At 49.6% G+C, this 17184-nt stretch overlaps 1 protein-coding gene across 1 annotated transcript; it reads right to left on the bottom strand.

Moving 5' to 3' along the window:
• Positions 1–4861: 4861 nt before the first annotated feature.
• Positions 4862–6444, bottom strand: RRAGA (Ras related GTP binding A). Its single transcript, XM_004706550.2, has one exon. The coding sequence runs from the start codon at positions 6245–6247 to the stop codon at positions 5306–5308; it is 942 nt and encodes a 313-aa protein (XP_004706607.1). The 5' UTR covers positions 6248–6444; the 3' UTR covers positions 4862–5305.
• Between the last annotated feature and the right edge of the window lie 10740 nt (positions 6445–17184).

The following is a 17184-nucleotide window of genomic DNA, read 5'->3' as shown; positions in this document are numbered from 1 at the left end:
AGAAGACCTGTTTCTAGCCCCCATTTGAACACATGCCATTGCTGTCTGAGCCAGGAGGCATGGAACAGACATTGGAAAGGTGATAGCAACTACAATGCCCTTGTTTTTAGACAAGTCTTTAAGACCTCAGATGCTATTTTTAAAAAATTTCTAAGGTTTCATGAACATTTCATCCACGTCATACAATTCAATAATTCAATCGTATCAAGAAGAGTTATACAATTGTCACTATTCAATTCTAGAACATTTTCTTGTACTGATTGTTAGTGTTTTTTTTTTCTAATTATGGCAAAAATATACACAACAAAACATTCTCCAATTCTATAACTTGTATAATTCCGTGCCATTGATTATATCCTTCATGTTATACAACCATTATTGATGTCCTTTTCCAAATTATTCCACCCCCATTGACATAGATTCAGTGTCTCCCAAGCAACAACTCTCCCCTTCACCCATGGTAACTATTGGTCAAGTTTGGTTTCTTTCCTCTCTTTTTAGTGGTTTTCTTGATATGGGATTCACATATCATATACTTCCATGGTTAAATAGTTTTTAAAATAAGTTGTATATATATTGTCACAATCAATTCTATGTCTCCCTCCTCCCTCATTCATTTGCTCCCCAAATCCCCTCACCCATCACATCCTTTAAAAACCATTGCACCAGTTAATTATCTCTAATGTTTTAACTGCTGTGCTTCACAAACTGGGAAACCCAACAGAAACAATAAAAATAAAATAATACTATAAAGATAAAACTGCAAATAAAAAGTAAAGAAAAAAGCACCATCAATATTGAAAAAGCCAGGGAAGAAATTTTTGTTGTGGAATGAGCAAGAAATACTTGAGCCTAGATTAGTCAGGTTGGGTCAACATGGAGGTCAACTGACCAAGTGTCAAATTATACTGTTTGATCCACTGTAATCAAGTTTATAATCTCAGTAAAGCTGAGTCCCTTACCTTGTTCCAGAGGCCTATGTTTACTCTGCAGGTGGATTTTCAGCTCCCACTGCCCTCCATAGCCTTCTACAAACTGGGTGTTCACAATTTAAGCTCTGATACTTTTTCCCTTTGTCATATTTGGATTTTGGTATTATCTTTGGATCACTCAGACTGGTGTGTTTCTTCCATGTGAACTGCTGACTCCTCCCTTAAATGGCTGCTTGTCTGAATACAAGCCTTTGAGACCCAAAACACTATTCCAATCGATAGCCGGGTACCATCTGCTTTCTTCACTACACTTTGCTGCAGCACCCTTATCTTCAGTGATCCTTTTATGAAGGTGACTATCAAACCAGGGCCATTTGATCAGAAGTAACTGTTCTTGGATTGGGGCTAGAGTTAAGTGAGAGCTCAGAAACCATCTGCTTGTCCATGGGTTATGCATGACTGGTTTACTGTGGCTGTGGTGTTACGACAGAAACACCTCAAGACCCAAACAGCAACAAAAACAAATGAAAGGCAGAAAAAAGCCCCAAAGAAACAAAAAGGAAAACCATTGTCAATCATCCCCCGGGGTATAAGGCGATTGCATTGATCACACCAACACTTTTTCCAGTGGCACATAGACACTGTCGATATGACTAGTCTATGCAAGCCCGAGCCACACCCCATGAGTTGTTGCCCTGCGCAGTTCCATCTCCCAATGGACCGAGCACTGAGCATATGGATAGGTGCCAGGGGGAAAACTTCCTTGATTAATTCTTACAAGTGAAGATCCCTACCCAACAGTTCTAAAGATGTTATATTAATGCAAGGGTAGCACCGAGTTTCCAAATAAATGGTGATTCTGGGCCCCTTTACATTGGACACCCACCACCCCAGAGGTTCCCAAGGTCCAGTGGCTGCTACTTCCATAGCCCTGGGGTGGCCCCTCTCCACTTCCTTTCCCATCAGAATATCCCAGTCCTCAGTCTAAGTCTAAGGGTACAGACAGCTTTGAGGCAGGGCTCAGTTCTTTCAGTTGGGCCTTTATGTTGAGACCCTGTGGTGTGGCCCCTGGGGAACTTAATCAAAAGGAGGAAAGTGTAGGGCAGAATTTGAAATTCTTATAGAAACTAGACTTATTGGACCTGTTGTGACTGGAGTAATCCCTTAACTATTGCCCTGAGATAACTTAAGCTTTGCACCAAAACCATTCCCATAAAGTTATCTTTAAATTAAAATTATTTAACTCATGTTTGCATTGAACATTGCACTTTTTAAAAGAATGATATACAAAAGATCAAATTGACAACAGTAACTTTAAAATACCAAGAAGTTTAAGAGACAGAGCCTTAAGTTAATGGTGGTGAAACAGCATAATGCAGTGGTTCTGAAACTTCCTAATGCCGCGACCCTTTAATATAGTACCTCATGTGGTGACCCCAACCACAAAATTATTTTCGTTGCTACTTCATAACTGTAATTTTGCTACTGTTGTTACTATGAATTTGGGCAACCCCTGTGAAAGGGTCATTCGACCCTCAGCGGTCATTAACTGCTGGCATAATGAGAATAACAACAGTGTGACTGATGTCATTGGACTAAACATAGAAAATATTCAATGTGCTTTCCTGTACACACACACACACTGCTTAAAAAGGGTATGCTTCAGGCAAATCCACTTTTTGAGATGCAGATACTATCATGATATTTTACTTGGTTAGTCGGTTTTTTTATGTTTGTTTTTAAAGAAAAGGCTAATTCTTAGTTTTGGAACATTAGTTTTATGTATTTTGTGTTTTACTTGTTATAAAGATGAGATTCTAAAAAATAAAATTATGAAACCACAATTAACAACCAAAAGCAGCTACACTAATGCATTTCAGATTAGTCACGCTTGGGGGTGCTCATGACCGCCCCTGAAGTGTAGGAAGCCCTTCACTCCTGAGAAAACAGCCAAGTGTCACTGGGCTTTGATTTAACCAATAATGTGAACTTATGTCTGACAGCTTTAAAAGTCTTTGAGATTCTTCATCTTTCATATGCCAGTGTCCTTTAACATCTATTTGGGCAACAACTGACCACATCTATATATGTATGTGGTCCTATGTGTGTGTGTTTAAGCAGAAAAGGCATAGTCTCGATTTTTCTAACAGAATGGCTTTAAAGACCACCAAGCCCTCAGAGTGAAGCTGGGCTCCAAGGTGCATCCTAGTCCCCAGAGCGCTGCCTCCAGGCTTCCTTCATCCATCCATCCAGCAGCAGGGCAGCCTTTCACTGGCACAGAGCAGGCCGAGCTGCGACTCCTTCAGTCCTGCTGCAGGTGCTGGTACTGGGGATTGCACAAGATGGTGAAGTGGCCACCACCAGCCGTCCAGGCACTTGCTCCCCACCTGGCCCATGGTCACCTTTCCAAGCTGCAGAAACAGACGTGTTCCCCTTTCTCCAGAAGCATCGTGGAAGCCAAGTCTACATGTAAGTTTAAAATATCGGAGTGCCCTTTGGGACAATACATTATTCATGTCTTGAATATTCAATACACCACCTGGCTGTGGAATTTCTTATGTAATGTCAACTTAGAATTTATGTAATAACAAGAGATTCAATGATTCAGATCATCCTTATTGCCAGTGCCTTAATTAGATGTTTTGTAATTCATGTCTGAATAGCTTACCACTGTAAATTAGTAAGGGTACTAGTCAGCCATAGCTAGAAAGTTTAACTTTATTGCCTCATCTATAAAATGAGAGACCAGCCTAGCCTGTGATCAGGTGACCCCTTTTAATGAAATTACACCAAAAAAAGGATCCCCATTGTCAGAGTCCAGCTCATAGCGGTTTTAAAGGCACTTTTCAAGCCACTGCTGTTGAGTCGATGCCAATGCATGGCAATCCTGTATGACGGAGTGGAACTGCCACCGTGGGTTACCAACACTGCCATCTTTATAGATGGCAGTGTCACATGAATCTCCCGCAGAATGGCTGGTTAGCAAGTGAGCACTTAACCAGTATGCCACCAGGGCGAGTCCCACATGAAATTCAGGTTCCATTGAGAACTGTGTATCTGTTGTAGAACCAGAAGTGGACATTGTAAGTCTGCTTTTTGACTTTACCACATTGCCCATCTAAATTGGGAATGTTAGAATCCACCCTTAAAAATACACATTCTAAGACTCTGATTAAAAATTATCCAGATCAATACAAATGGGACAGTGATATTGACCAAAGTGAAAAAAAAATTTTCCCCTCAAAATGAATTAAACATTGGTTCCTGTGAGAATTCACGTCACGCCTCTGGGCGTCAGCTTCCCATCTGTGAAATTAGAATTCTATGAAGGAACAATCCACGTCGCAATGGGACGATGGACTTGTCAGTGTCGGGCCGAATGGGGGTGTCATGAACGGAGGATCTCTCCAGGTTGCTGTGTTCATCTGTATGACCTTACTGGCAATGAACCATCTGCCAGTTTTCTCGTTTAGAAAGTGGAGGAGATGCGGTAACCTAGCTCATCGGCTGTGAAGACAATTAGAAGCACAGCAAATATTGGGGACACCTGGCATTCAACTCAAGGTTAATATAGCTAGGTTTCACACTCAGTAATTTTGGGGAGAAAGGCCAAGTAGGTGCCGGGCACTAGTCTAAATACTTGCCACTTTAATCCTTTCAACAAGCTTGGTGCTAGTCTGAGCCACCTTTTACAAATGAGGACGCAATCATAGTGAAATTATCCTGCCCAAGCTCACGGAACGAGTGACTGGACCATCATTTGACCTCAATTCAGGCTTGTGTCCATACTCTGAACCCCTCTGGTGTAGCTGCCATTGAAACATCCGCAAAAACATGGGGGATACACGGTATGATCAAATCTGCCAGTAAAGACAGTCGTTATCGATTCCCACACGAACCACCGTCGAATTAGGTCAAGTAACACCATCTTTTAAATTGCTAAGAGCAAATGTTTATTTATGATTGAAGTCAAGAAGACTTAATTCCTTGCTGATAAAATAGTAACATTTTATCTTGGCAACCCACTAAGGATACAGAAAGATGGGTAAAGGCTTGGATGCCCTTCTCTATTAACCATGTCATCAGAACAAACATACATCATCGCCACCGCCCATTTTCGTGGGAACAACACAGTAACTTGTCAGAAAGGCCAACGTGAAGCACTAGTGCAGCGCCGAGGACCCAGCGTCCCATGGTTCGAGATTGGGCTGCCGGGTGGAAAGAGATGGCGGCCGGTTAACGGCACACATTTCAAAAGCCCACTTGGCAGTCCGCAACATGAATACTAAAATGGGCGGGTGCAGAGAGAGAGAAATTAAGGAAATATGACAAAAGGGCAATTCGGTCTCTCCCACCACAGCGTGTGGCCACGTTCAGCGCATGAGCAGCCCGTGCTTGGCACCGTCCACTCTCTCCAGCTTCTCGAAGTGTTTGCGGGCGTTGCGGATGTTGATGAGGGTCGCAGCCGACGGGATGGAAGGGTCGGACATGACCACCATCACGTACGTGTTGGACGTGAAGATGTCGATGAAGGCGGCGAAGTTGGAATTCCGGACTTCCATGCTCTGGAACGAGGCGGCCAATTTGCTGCAGCTCAGCTTGAACTGCTTAATGATGTTGCTGATCTTCTCGAAGCGGTGCACGTCCCGCTGCTCCTTGCACTGGTAGTGCGAGATGACCAGGAAGGTCGCCCTCTCGAACAGCAGCACCTCATCGGCCTCGATGATCTGGGCGAAATGCCGCAGGTTCATCTCCAGCTGCTGCACGTTGGGGATGAGCTGGTAGACGATGCTGGACCAGGCTTTGTAGAGCGTCTCGTCCCAGATGGAGGTGCGGAAGCACGCGCACTCCAGCGGGCGCGACAGGCGCCGCAGGTCTTCCTCCCGCTCCTTAAAGATCAGGTCGCGCTGGTCCTCCTGCACCAGATCCATTTTGTGCACCAGGCAGAAGATCTTGGCGTCGGGGGAGTTCTGGAGGATGGCCTCCAGGCACGACTGGTAGTAATGCATGTCCTTCTCCAACTCGCGGCTCTCCACGTCGAAGACGTAAATCAGGACCTCGACGTTGCGGAAGATGTTGTCCCGCTGGCTCGTGAAGTAGTTCTCCATGAAGGTGTCCTGGCCGCCACAGTCCCACAGGTTCAGCACCAGGTTCCCCAGGAAGCGGACGTGCGAGTGCTCCACGTCAATGGTGGCGCCCAGGCGCCGGGTGTCGCGCGCAATGTAGTTGGCAAAGATGATCGAGCGCATGCTGGTCTTCCCCGAGCCGCTCTTGCCCATCAGCAGAACCTTTTTCTTCATGGCTGAGTTGGGCATCCCCCGCCGGGCGGCCGCGGACTGGGCCTCAGGGCACGGCCGAGGGGCGGCGCGGAGCGAGCGAGGGAGCCGGGCGGCGGGCTGGGTGCGCTCGGGGACGCCGGACGCGCGAGCTCAGCGCCGAAGGCCCCGGCCCGGTGGGCTTTTCCTCCCTGGCAAGCGACTCGGACCGGGACCCGGCGCCACTGGCGGCAACGGCAGAGAAAAAGGCTCCCCTTCCGGAGGGGCGGGTCGCTACGTCCCCGCCGCCACCCACTTCCGGTGGCGATCTCGCGAGAACTCGGCGCTCGGCGGCGCGGCGTCACGAGCGCAGGTTGCCGGCGCCTTCGGGGAAGCCCGTGGGTTGGAGGCGCGCGCCCGAGGAGGGGCCGGGCCGGGCGCGCGTCTGGGTTGGTTTTCTTCTGGGGAAACGCGCGTGGCGGCTGCACGGGGTGCGGGTGTGGCTGTGTCGCCGGCCCCGGGCGCAACGACACGGAAGCTCCCCTCAGGAGCGGGAGGCGTGCCTTTCCCCGGCTGCCGCCAACCCGTGACGTCGGGACCGCCTTCCTCTCCCGCCCCCTGGATCTAGCGTCCCCAGGTCCCCTGGTCTGATGATAAACCCCAGCCCCCTTGCCGCAAGTCGATTTCCACCCAGTGGCCCTGTGGGACAAAGCGCGACTGTCCCACGGGGTTCCCAAGGCTGCAGTCTTTCTGCAAATCAGCTGCCATATCTTCCTCTCCCGCCGCAGCTGAATGATAGCAAATCCCTCCTGGGAGACATCCAGACTCCCAGTGAGTGCTTTTCCCACTTTCAAGCAAGCAAGTTTCCATCCCACAAGCTTTTCCTGTAATCTCAGACTCAAGAATTTACCAACAATTTCCTGGTGCCTCTCCTCAGGCATGCGTCTCATGCCTATCTTATACAGGCAGACCAAACAGCAAGAACAAAAAGAAAACAATGATTGAAGGGGAGAAATTTTAAAAAAGAGAGAGAAAAAATCCATACATAATTCCAGACCTGTCCCCTGACCTTTTTTTTTTTTTCCCCTGACCTTTATGACGATCTCTCCACCGGTTCTAGGGAGCTCCAGGGTCTGCCTCTCATAGCCTGAAGTCTGTTTGGGGGCCTCCTCAGGGGCTTCGTGGCTGATCTGTTGTGCTCCCTTCTTGGTTCACCTTGCTGTGGGGGATGGGGCTGTCAGACCAGACTTACTCCCTGCCATGTGTCCCCAGTATTGTCCTCTGTTGCGGAGGGGACACTGTGTCTCCAGCTGTTGTCCGTCCCCCAGGGAGGAGGTTATATGTATGTAGATCCTTATAATCGGTTCCCCCTTTCCAACCCACCCTCCCTCAACCCTCCCAGTATCGCCACTCACACCACTGGTCCTGAAGGGAACATCCGCCCTGGATTCCCTGGATTTCCAGTTCCTATCTGTACCAGTGTACATCTCTGGTCTAGCCAGATTTGTAAGGTAAAATTGGGATCATGATAGTGGGGGGAGGAAGCATTTAGGAACTAGAGGAAAGTTGTATGTTTCATCGTTGCTACACCACACACTGACTGGCTGGCCTCCTCCCCACGACCCTTCTGTAAGGGAATGTCCTGTGGCCTACAAATGGGTTTTGGGTCTCCACTCCGCACTCCCACCCACCTCATTCACAATGATATGGAGACTTGGTGGGGGGTGGAGGGGTGGGGGGGTAGGTGGGAGGGAAGGGGTAGATGAGTAAATAATGCCATGGATGAGGGAACAACTAGGGAATTAAAATCAAAGGGGGGGGGGGAGGGCGGGGAGGTGTGGGGACCTCGGTGGTGTTGGACAGGAATTACCAAGAGGCAAATGAAGGGGGAGCTTGATAGTGGGGCAGGAGAAAGGAAAAGGAAACAGGAAAGATCTAGGAAGCAAAACTATTGATAGTGTTAGAAACATAGTTATGTGCATATGTAAATATATTAATTCATGAAAATAGAGGTGTTGGCCTATGTACATCTATTTATCATATATTGAGGAAGTGGGTGGATTTTGGGCCTCTACTCCTGCCCTCCCTCAACGCAAGAACACTTTGTTCCATTATCCTGGCATTCTGTGATGCTCACCCTCCCAACACAATCATTGATAACAAAATGGGTGCATAAGCAAATGTGAAGAAAGCTGATGGTGCCCAGCTATTAAAAGATGTAGCATCTGGGGTCTTAAAGCCTGGAAGTAAAACAAGTGGCCATGTAGCAGAGAAGCTCACATGGAAGAAGCACACCAGCCTGTGTAATCATGTGGTGTCAACGGGATCAGGTAACGCATCAGAAGACCCCAAACAAATCATCATATTGTTGAGAATGGTTGGGGAGGGAGGGTGGAGTGGAGACCCAAAACCTGTCTGTAGACAACTGGACATCCTCTCACAGAAGGGTCACAAGGAAGGTATGAATCAGCCAGGGTGCAGTCTAAACACACAATATTCCTCAGGTTCCTTAAGGCTTGCTCACGCCAATGTCATGACCCCAGCTCTACCTTACAAATCCGGCTAGACAGGAGCATGTATACTGGTACAGACAAGAGCTCTCAACACACAGAATTCAGGACAGATAAACCCCTCTAGAACAGAAATTGGAGTATTGATACCAAGAGGGTAGGAAGAAGGTGGGGGGAGAAGGGGGAGCTGATCACAATGAGAGATGTATTAATCACCACCACCAGCACCCCACCAACCCAGGGAGGAACAACAGAAATGTGAGTGAAGGGAGACAGGGGTCAGTGTAAGATATGAAAATAATTTATAATTTATTAAGAATTCACAAGGGTGGGGGGTGGGGGAAGTAGGGAAAAAAGATGAGCTAATACCACGGGCTCTAACAGAAAGAAAATGTATAGAACATGATGGTGGCAACATATACAGTATACAAATGTGCTTGATACACTTGAGTATGAATTGTTATGAGCTGTAAGAACAATGATTAAAAAAAAAAAGTAACAGGGGTAGTGGTTCCCTGAGAGTATAGAGAGGGAAGAAAGTGGAGAGCAGGGAGCAGATGGTATTGGTGACTGCTTAACCCCACTTGATGGGATGGAACAACAGCATTGTATGTGCATGGATACATTGAACTGTGTACAAAGTGGTAAAAAACCAAACCAAACCAAACCCAAAACAACTATCATGGGAGGAGGGTTCCTAAGGGGTAGCGTGGGGGAGGGAGGGGATAAAGGAGCTGATAGCAAGTAGTTCAAGAAGAAAATATATTGAACCTGATTGTGGTAGCAATTGTACACCCCTGCTTCATGTGATTGAAATATTCAATGTGATGATATAAGCCCTCTCAGTAAAATTATTTTTTCACAAAGGAGTCAGTCTCAGCCTAGTAGCTCTGCGTTGAGCTGCCGACCTGCCGACTGCAAGGTCTGCAGTCCAAACCTAGCCGCCGCTCCTAGGGACAAAGATGAGACTGTCTCCTCCCTTGAAGATGTAAAGTCTCAGAAAGCCAAGGGGCAGTTCGCCCTGCCCATGGGGTCACTATGAGGACCACTGACTCACCAGCATGGGTTTTCTCTGGGATCATGATATTGGTGTGAGGAAGCCTCAAGGAGACAACGGACAGTGTAAGACGGGAAATCATCACAACCATATAAAATTGATCAAGGATTCATGAGGTGGGGGGTGGGTAAGGGAGGGGGAAAAAGAGCAGCTTACACCAAGGGCTCAAGTAGAAAATGTTTTGGAAATGATGACAACATATACACAAATACGCTTGATACAATTGACGTATGGAATGTTATAAAACTGTTAGAGCCCCCAGTAAAATGTTTTTGTTGTTTTTAATAGCATGAGTTTTGTTTAGAAAGGTTTACAGTCTTGGAAGCCTCCTGGGGACGGCCATTCTCCCGTCTGATAGGTCTGCTCCAGAGCACCTGGGAGCTACACACACCTTAAAACAATCAGCCATTTACGAACAAAATGCAGCCTTTACCCAAGGCCAGAGGCCAGAGGGGTCAGGAAACAAAAAGGAAGGAAAACAGGAAGCAGCGGGCGGAGAAAGGAGAGGTTACAGTGCAGCCTAAGGGGCATGTGACTGAAACAAAATGTGTACGAATTGATGACTGTAAAGTGATGATCCGCTCTGTAAACCTTCACCCAGTTCACAGTAAAAAGCTTAAACAAAACAACAACAACAAAAAACAACTCTCCAAACCACACACCAAAACCCCCCAAATTGAGATTCTTAGAGATTCTGCTGGAGGAGTGGGGTTCAGGAATCTGGGGTTCCTGGGCCACCAGGAAGCTGGAAGGACCCTCCCTGGCAGCGGGAGCGGGAAGAGAAGGCGGAAGACCCCCTGAAGCCAGGGCTCTAAGTGTGCTCGCGGGTCCAGCGGCGCCCCTATCTCTCGGGAACTTGTTAGATTTGGGGCCCACCCAGCTGGTCGGACTCGGAACCTGCCGGGGTCAGGCAGCGGGCATCTGGTTTGCTGCGCGGCTCCGCAGGTGATTCTGCTGCGCGCCGCGGGCTCTTCCGCGCACCTGGGAAAGGTGCTGGCGCCGCCCCGGGCAGTGGTCGTTAGCTGATAGCAGCCCTTGGCAACACCACCGCGAGTTCAAGTGCGCGGGGGCCCTGGATGACAGCGATTCTGAACGCACTGGCGAAGGCAAAGGCTCGGATTGCCCCTCAGGAAGGTCGGGGAGCGACCTTCAAGCGCAGGGGTGGGGGGATACACTTAAGAAAGAGCGGCTCGAATCCTAAAGCGAGAAGACGCCTCCCCGGACGCGGGCCCTGGCAGGGGTTCTCGACCATTTTGCGCGGGTGTCGTGGCCATTTGCTGACTTTGGCACATTGGACCCTTCAGGTCCTCTGCTTGCCTCGAGCTTTCTCCCAGATGACATGGGGGGAGGGGGGGACGGACTTTGGAGGCGAGGCCCTGGGAGACCCCCGCGTCACAGGCGGCCCTTTATGGCCTCATGGCCCCCGCGACGTCGTCACAGTGGTCGCCAGGCCCGCGGCTCGGGGCTTCCAGCCGCGCCAGGTACGGAGCTCCGGGCGCGCAGAGGCCGGGCCGCCGCTGCACCCGGAGGTCGCCTAGCTGGCGCGCCGTCCGTCCGTCCGCGCCCAAGGCCAGCTCCAGGACCCGAACCGACGACCCAACTTGGCCAGGGGCCACTGCAGTTGCTTTGGAATCAAGAGTGAGAGCATTTGCCCAGGTCCTTGCGACGTGGCTGCGGGGCGCGGTCGCCTGGCCGCAGGATGGCCCCGTTGAAGAGGAAGTGCATCTGCGACCTGTGCTCCTGCGGGTAAGGGGGTAAAGGGGTGGCCCGGTCGGCCAGGGAGGCTGTGTCTCCAGACCCCGGTCCGGTCCGCATGGCACCCTCCTTAGGCTGCCATGCCACAGAGGGGCCAGTGACCGTTCTCGACCCTTCCTAGTCCAAGGAAGGGCCGGCAAGAAAGCCCTTGGCCAGGTTGGGCATGGGGCCAGAGAAGAGGTTCTGTTAATGCTACTCAGCTCTTCGCTCAGAGAAGAGGGTGCTTTGTTGAGAAGCGTCCGGTGTTTGTAAAACTTGTTTCCACGCTGGTGTGGACAGGCCAATGGAGAATGAGAGGGCCGTCACCTGTCGAGCCTTGCCCTGCTCCTGCCAGGTGCTGATTTCCCCCCGGGTGGTCCTGGGGAAAACTGGGGAATTTAAAGTTCTGTGGCTGACCAGCATCCTATGTCTCCCCCCACCAGCGCCCCACTCTGCGCTGTATCACTTTCTTCTCTGGTCACCTGGCCGCTGGGGCCGAAGAGAACTACTTGATCCTGAGGGTAGGCTCTGGGGTCAGCTCTCCTGCCCGTTCATGAATGGTGGGCTATTGGGCAGCTCATTGACCGTCTCTATGCCGCATAGTACACTACCGTCTTATGAGTACCTCTCAGGGCAGGTTCTTGGCACCTGGGTTGTGTTGAGTCATGGCAGCTGTTAGAAGCGGAGGATGCAGAGAGCTGCCCCTCAGGGGTTTCCAGGCTGGGACCCTTAGGAAGGAGGCCACCAGAACTGACATCTGAGGGGTCTCTGGTGAACCGCCAACCGTTTAGTTAATAGTCCAGTGTTCCGTCATTGGTGCTGCCTAGGTTGGTGCCCTGAAATCTGCAAAAAGCGCTTGCCCACTGTCATGTGCTGGTGAACAGAAGAAAATGCTGCCTTGGGTGGGAAACGTAAAGACCCGCAGTGGAATCACCTGTGGAGCTTTAAACGCGCAGCAGTTGCCCAGGCTGTTGGAGGGTCTTTGCTGAGGGGTGTGTGTGTGTGTGCCGCACGCTCTCCCGGGTTCCCTCCCATTGTGCTCACGGCTGTGGGGAGTCACATCTCGGTGGATGGGGGTCCTCGGTGAAATAGGAAGCCCAGGAGGATTGTGCTCGCTGGACTGGAACGAACGCCTTGGTAGGGCATGCACACAATGGAAGACGAAGGTGAAAACTAGTTTGGAGGCTAGACACGATTGGAGAGAAGTCCTTGCTGCTTACTGTAGCCAGATGTCTCCTTGCCAGGACAGGTGGACCTTGGAGATACTGGGGGTTCAGGTCCAGACCAAGTCAAGGACAAGAATATTGCAATCAAGGGAGCCTCTTTTTGGTTTCCAGTGCATATAAAAAGCTATGTCACATGATATGGTAGTCTTATGAAGTGTGCAATTACATTATGTCTAAAAAATATACATTCCTTAATCCGAAGAGGCTGCTCTCAAATGCTAACCCTCACTTGAGTCTTTGGGGCGCTGTAATCTCTTTGCCCGTGGGGAGCTTTGGCTTGGTGTGGGTGGCACCTGACTGAGCAGGGTGGGGGTGCCTGAAGGCAGGGATGGGCGTGGCGAGATCTTCAAAAAAGACAACACTGACGTTTGGCACATCTTTGACGCTTCCTTTTGCTTGCCCACGTGGAGGCCACTGCGGACTTATTACCACCATAACTGCTCTGCTTTTGGTGTGTCAGGGAATAGGGAGGCCAGAGGGGTGGGAGAGGGAAGGGCATGAAGGGCCAGGACACACCCAGCATTTATTGAGAACCTCTGCCATCTTACCTGGGCCTGGTTTGTGGTGTCCTCAAGCAGTAACATCTAAGATCCCTGATGCCAGCTCACTGGGCAGATCCCGGGAAGCGTTTGAAGTCTTGTAGCCCAGAGCCTTGAAGTGAGTCCATGCTCCTGGGAAAACGGCTCGATGCAGGCTTGCCACAACCCTTCGATTTTAGAAGCACAGTAGAGCCACAATAGTAACCACTACAGCCTTACCTGTGTAGGTAAGGTGCCCTACAAGAAGACTGGGAAGAGGGAAGAGGATGGGCAGAGAAAGGAGGGCACTGGGGGTTGATTTAGGAAAGCTACAGCTGGCAGCAAGAGCCCTGCTGGCGAAGTGGTTACATGCTGGGCTGATCTGAAAGGTCAGCACTTGGAAGCCACCAGTGGCTCTGCCAGAGAAAGACGGCAGAGTTCCAGTCTCGGAACCCCCCCCCCCCCAGGGCAGTTCTACCCTGTCCCTATCGGGCCATGATGAGATGGCAGTGAGTTTGAGGTTTTGGCACCTGACAGCAGTGTATGGAACAGACTGCGATTCTCAGCCCTTTGGCTGTTGATAGACTCGGGTTGTTAACACTTTTTTTCTGTTAGGAATGTGCCATTGGTCGTTGACTTTTATATATTGGTTTGAATGCTTGCTTTCGATTCTTTTGGGTAAACACCCCAGTGGAATTACATTGGTCATATGGTTATTCTATGTGATTTTTTTCTAGGACCTTCCAAACTTTTTTTTTTTTTAAACACAGTGGCTGTACCATTTTGCAACTCCTCAGCCATGAACGAGGGTTCTAATTTTTCCACATCAGGGCCAGAACTCATTTTCCAATCCCCTTCCCTCCTGGATCACAGTCATCACTGTAGTGCTATGCAAACACATACCTTTGAGGATGGACAGATGGATTTCATCTGTCCAGGTGACACCACCCTAGGATTGGTTAGAGGCAAGATCTAGAACTGTCACGTGTGGCTATTACATGGAAAGAAATGAAAATGTAAAGTTCAATGCCACGGCGGAAGCAGCCTCATCTCCAGTGCGCTTACACGCACCCGCCCATGCCTGCCAGCTCCCATGTGGACAGGCCGGATTGCAGGATTCCCAGCAGTGCGGAATGGGCTATTGGGCACCGATGATCTAGGGCCTAGTGGTTTAGGAATACATCATCTCTCGCCCTCCCAACTAGAGGCTTAGAGGCTGATGGTGATCGAATGAGAAGCATCTTGTAAGCTTTATGAAGTCTGCTTTTCGACCTCCTTGGCTGAGGTGTTATGGGAATAAGGGAATGAGAAGCCCGGAGAAAACGCAGGCTTGGGGAAGAGAGGCCCTTCAGTGGGAAGTGACAGAGGTGGGGTTTCTGAGTGTGTTGTGTGACCCCTCTAGCCTTCAGTACCTCACCTTTCTTCCTTAATGAAAAAAGATTAACTTCCTCCCTTAAAAAAAATTGTGGAGATTCTTGGAGCTGCCAGGAAGGGAGGAAAGCCCACCTGTATTCCCCTGCCTGGCCCTATTTCTCTGCCTGCCACACTTGGCTCAATGGTGAAGCCCCAGGTTGATTACAAAGTTTATGATCTCACTCCTCCAAGAGCAAGACGTGGCCACCCGCTCCCACAGGTTCTTGCGGTGTGACCCTGGGTGTAACTGACGGGAGTACCGCCCGGTCCTCACAGGGTTCTTATGTCTGAGCCCAGGGCTGCAGGCGTGGTGTCAGTCCGTTGCGTTGAGGGCCTTCCACTTTTTGCTGCCCCTCCACTTTGCCAAGCATGACGTCCTCCTCCGGACACCGATCTCTCTTGCCGGATGATATGTCCAAAGTCCACGAGATGAAGTCCCGCCGTCCTGGCCTCTAAGGAGCGCTCTGACTGTACTTCTTCCAAGACAGGCTTGTTTGTTCTTTTGGCAGCCTGCGGTACTTTCAGTATTCTGCATCAGCACCGTAACTCAAACACATTGATTCTTCTTTGGTCTTCCCTACTTAACGTCCAACTTTCACATGTAGATGAGGCAATGGACAATCCCACGGCTTGGGGCAGGAGGCCTTGTGCCTTAGATTCACCCAATGTAATGCCTCGTTTGATCTCTTGACGGCTCCTTCCATGATGATATCCATAACTTCCATCTTTTCTCCTTTAGCATGATGCTACCTATGGTCCAGGTGTGAGGATTTTGTTTTCTTTACACTGAGCTGTAATCCAGACCGAGGGCTGCAGTCCGTCAGCTTCAGCAGCAAGTGCTTCAAGTCCTCTTCGTTTTTGGCAAGCCAGGGGCTGTCATCAGTGTACTGAAAGTTGTCAATAATCCTTCCTCCAATTCGGATGCTGCGTTCTTCAAATAGTCCAATTTCTCTGATTTTCTTGCTCAGCATACAGATTAGAAGCCGGATGCTGTTCTACTCTGTCACACGGGTTGCTCTGTGCTGGAATCAACCCAACAGCAAGGACTTGTTTTGAGCACATTTCTTTAATGTCTTTCCGCTGTGACTTTTGAGGACTTCCTGTTTAACGGGAGTTCCTGGATAAGCCTGTTGGGCTGGATGACTTCCTTTTCCCCTTAAGGAAAGCCACTCCAGGACAGCCCTTTTGGGGTAACAAATACTTCCTGTGGCCACAAGATGGCAGCGTTCTCCTGACCAACGCTCTCTGTGTTGGCGAGACCCAGCCTGGCTGTCAGTGGAAAACAAGCCCTTGGAGTCCTGGGGTTTCCTTTGGTTTTATTTATTTAATTTTTAACAGCTCTCATTCGGTTTTCGACAGTGAGCAATTATTCAGTTTAGGGTCCAGCAAAGATCAGAAGTGGTACACCTTGAGGATTAGATCACAAAGGATCGATTGAAAGTGTTCCACCATATCAAAATGTAGATTCCAATCGCTGTAGGGAACTTTCCTGAGCTTGGGTGGTTTGGACACACTAGGCGTCTCTTACTGTATCAAGTGCACGCCATTTCCGCCACCTGATTTCCCTCGACAACCCCAGGCTGACCATCGTGATCCCTACCACCATCTTCTTTGCATAATCATCCAACACTAAAGCCAAGACCGAGGAGGAACCGACGCATTTGAAAGACGGTGCTGGCAAAGAATACGGCAAGTACCACGGCCTGCCCCAGGAACAGACAGATCCGCCTTGGACGGCCCACAGCCAGAATGCTTCCTTAGGGGCCAGGATGGCGAGGCTTGGTCTCATGTACTTTGGACGTGTACTATGTGCTATATCAGGAGAGACCAGTCCCCGGAGAAGGACATCATGCGGGGTGTAGTGGAGGGGCAACAAAAAGCACAGTCCTTGACCAGATGGGTTGACACCGTGGCTACCAACATCGGCTCAAACATAAGAACAATTGTGAGGCTGGTACGGGAACGGGTGGTTGGAACCAAGTTAAGGTCACCACCATCCCCCAAATCCCTCTGGGTTGTCAAAATGCAGTAAGTTCACTATTCGTATTGCTCGCGACTTTCCCCAGGTGGTTGCTTCCCGTCCACAGAGCTACTTTGTGGGTAATTTGAATGGAGTGACCTTATCATAATCCATAAGGGGATAAAGTTTCTAAGCACATCGGAAGATCGTGGGCATTTGCTATTGAAAGAAAAGAAATGTGTCACCCTTGAGAGTTTCTCTGCACTGTACCACCTTATCTTTTTACAATACTGTGAACGTCTTCAAAGCTGTTTCTCAGATGTATTATCTTACTGGGGGATCCCCTTATGGGGAGCCTTGCTTAGTTTGGAAATCGGGTTCCTGGTCTGCATCTCTGTTTTCCCTGGGGATATTGTGGGTCCACTGAGCTGAGCTGGCTCCCTTGACTTAATGTAAAGCAGGGGTTCTCAACCTGTGGGTCGCGACCCCTTTGGGCGTCGAATGACCCATTCACAGGGGTCCCACGATTCATAACAGTAGCAAAATTACAGTTATGAAGTGGCAAAGAAAATAATTTTA

Source organism: Echinops telfairi, unplaced genomic scaffold, assembly GCF_000313985.2.
Source record: "Echinops telfairi isolate 266 unplaced genomic scaffold, ASM31398v2 ScPeMD7_25;HRSCAF=90, whole genome shotgun sequence".
Taxonomy (NCBI): Eukaryota; Metazoa; Chordata; class Mammalia; order Afrosoricida; family Tenrecidae; genus Echinops; species Echinops telfairi.
The sequence above is the reverse complement of the archived record's forward strand: the minus strand, read 5'-3'. Positions and strand labels throughout refer to the sequence as shown.

Excerpts from the sequence above, each read along its gene's own strand:
- RRAGA (XM_004706550.2), bottom strand. The coding sequence starts at position 6,247 with ATGCCCAACTCAGCCATGAAGAAAAAGGTTCTGCTGATGGGCAAGAGC.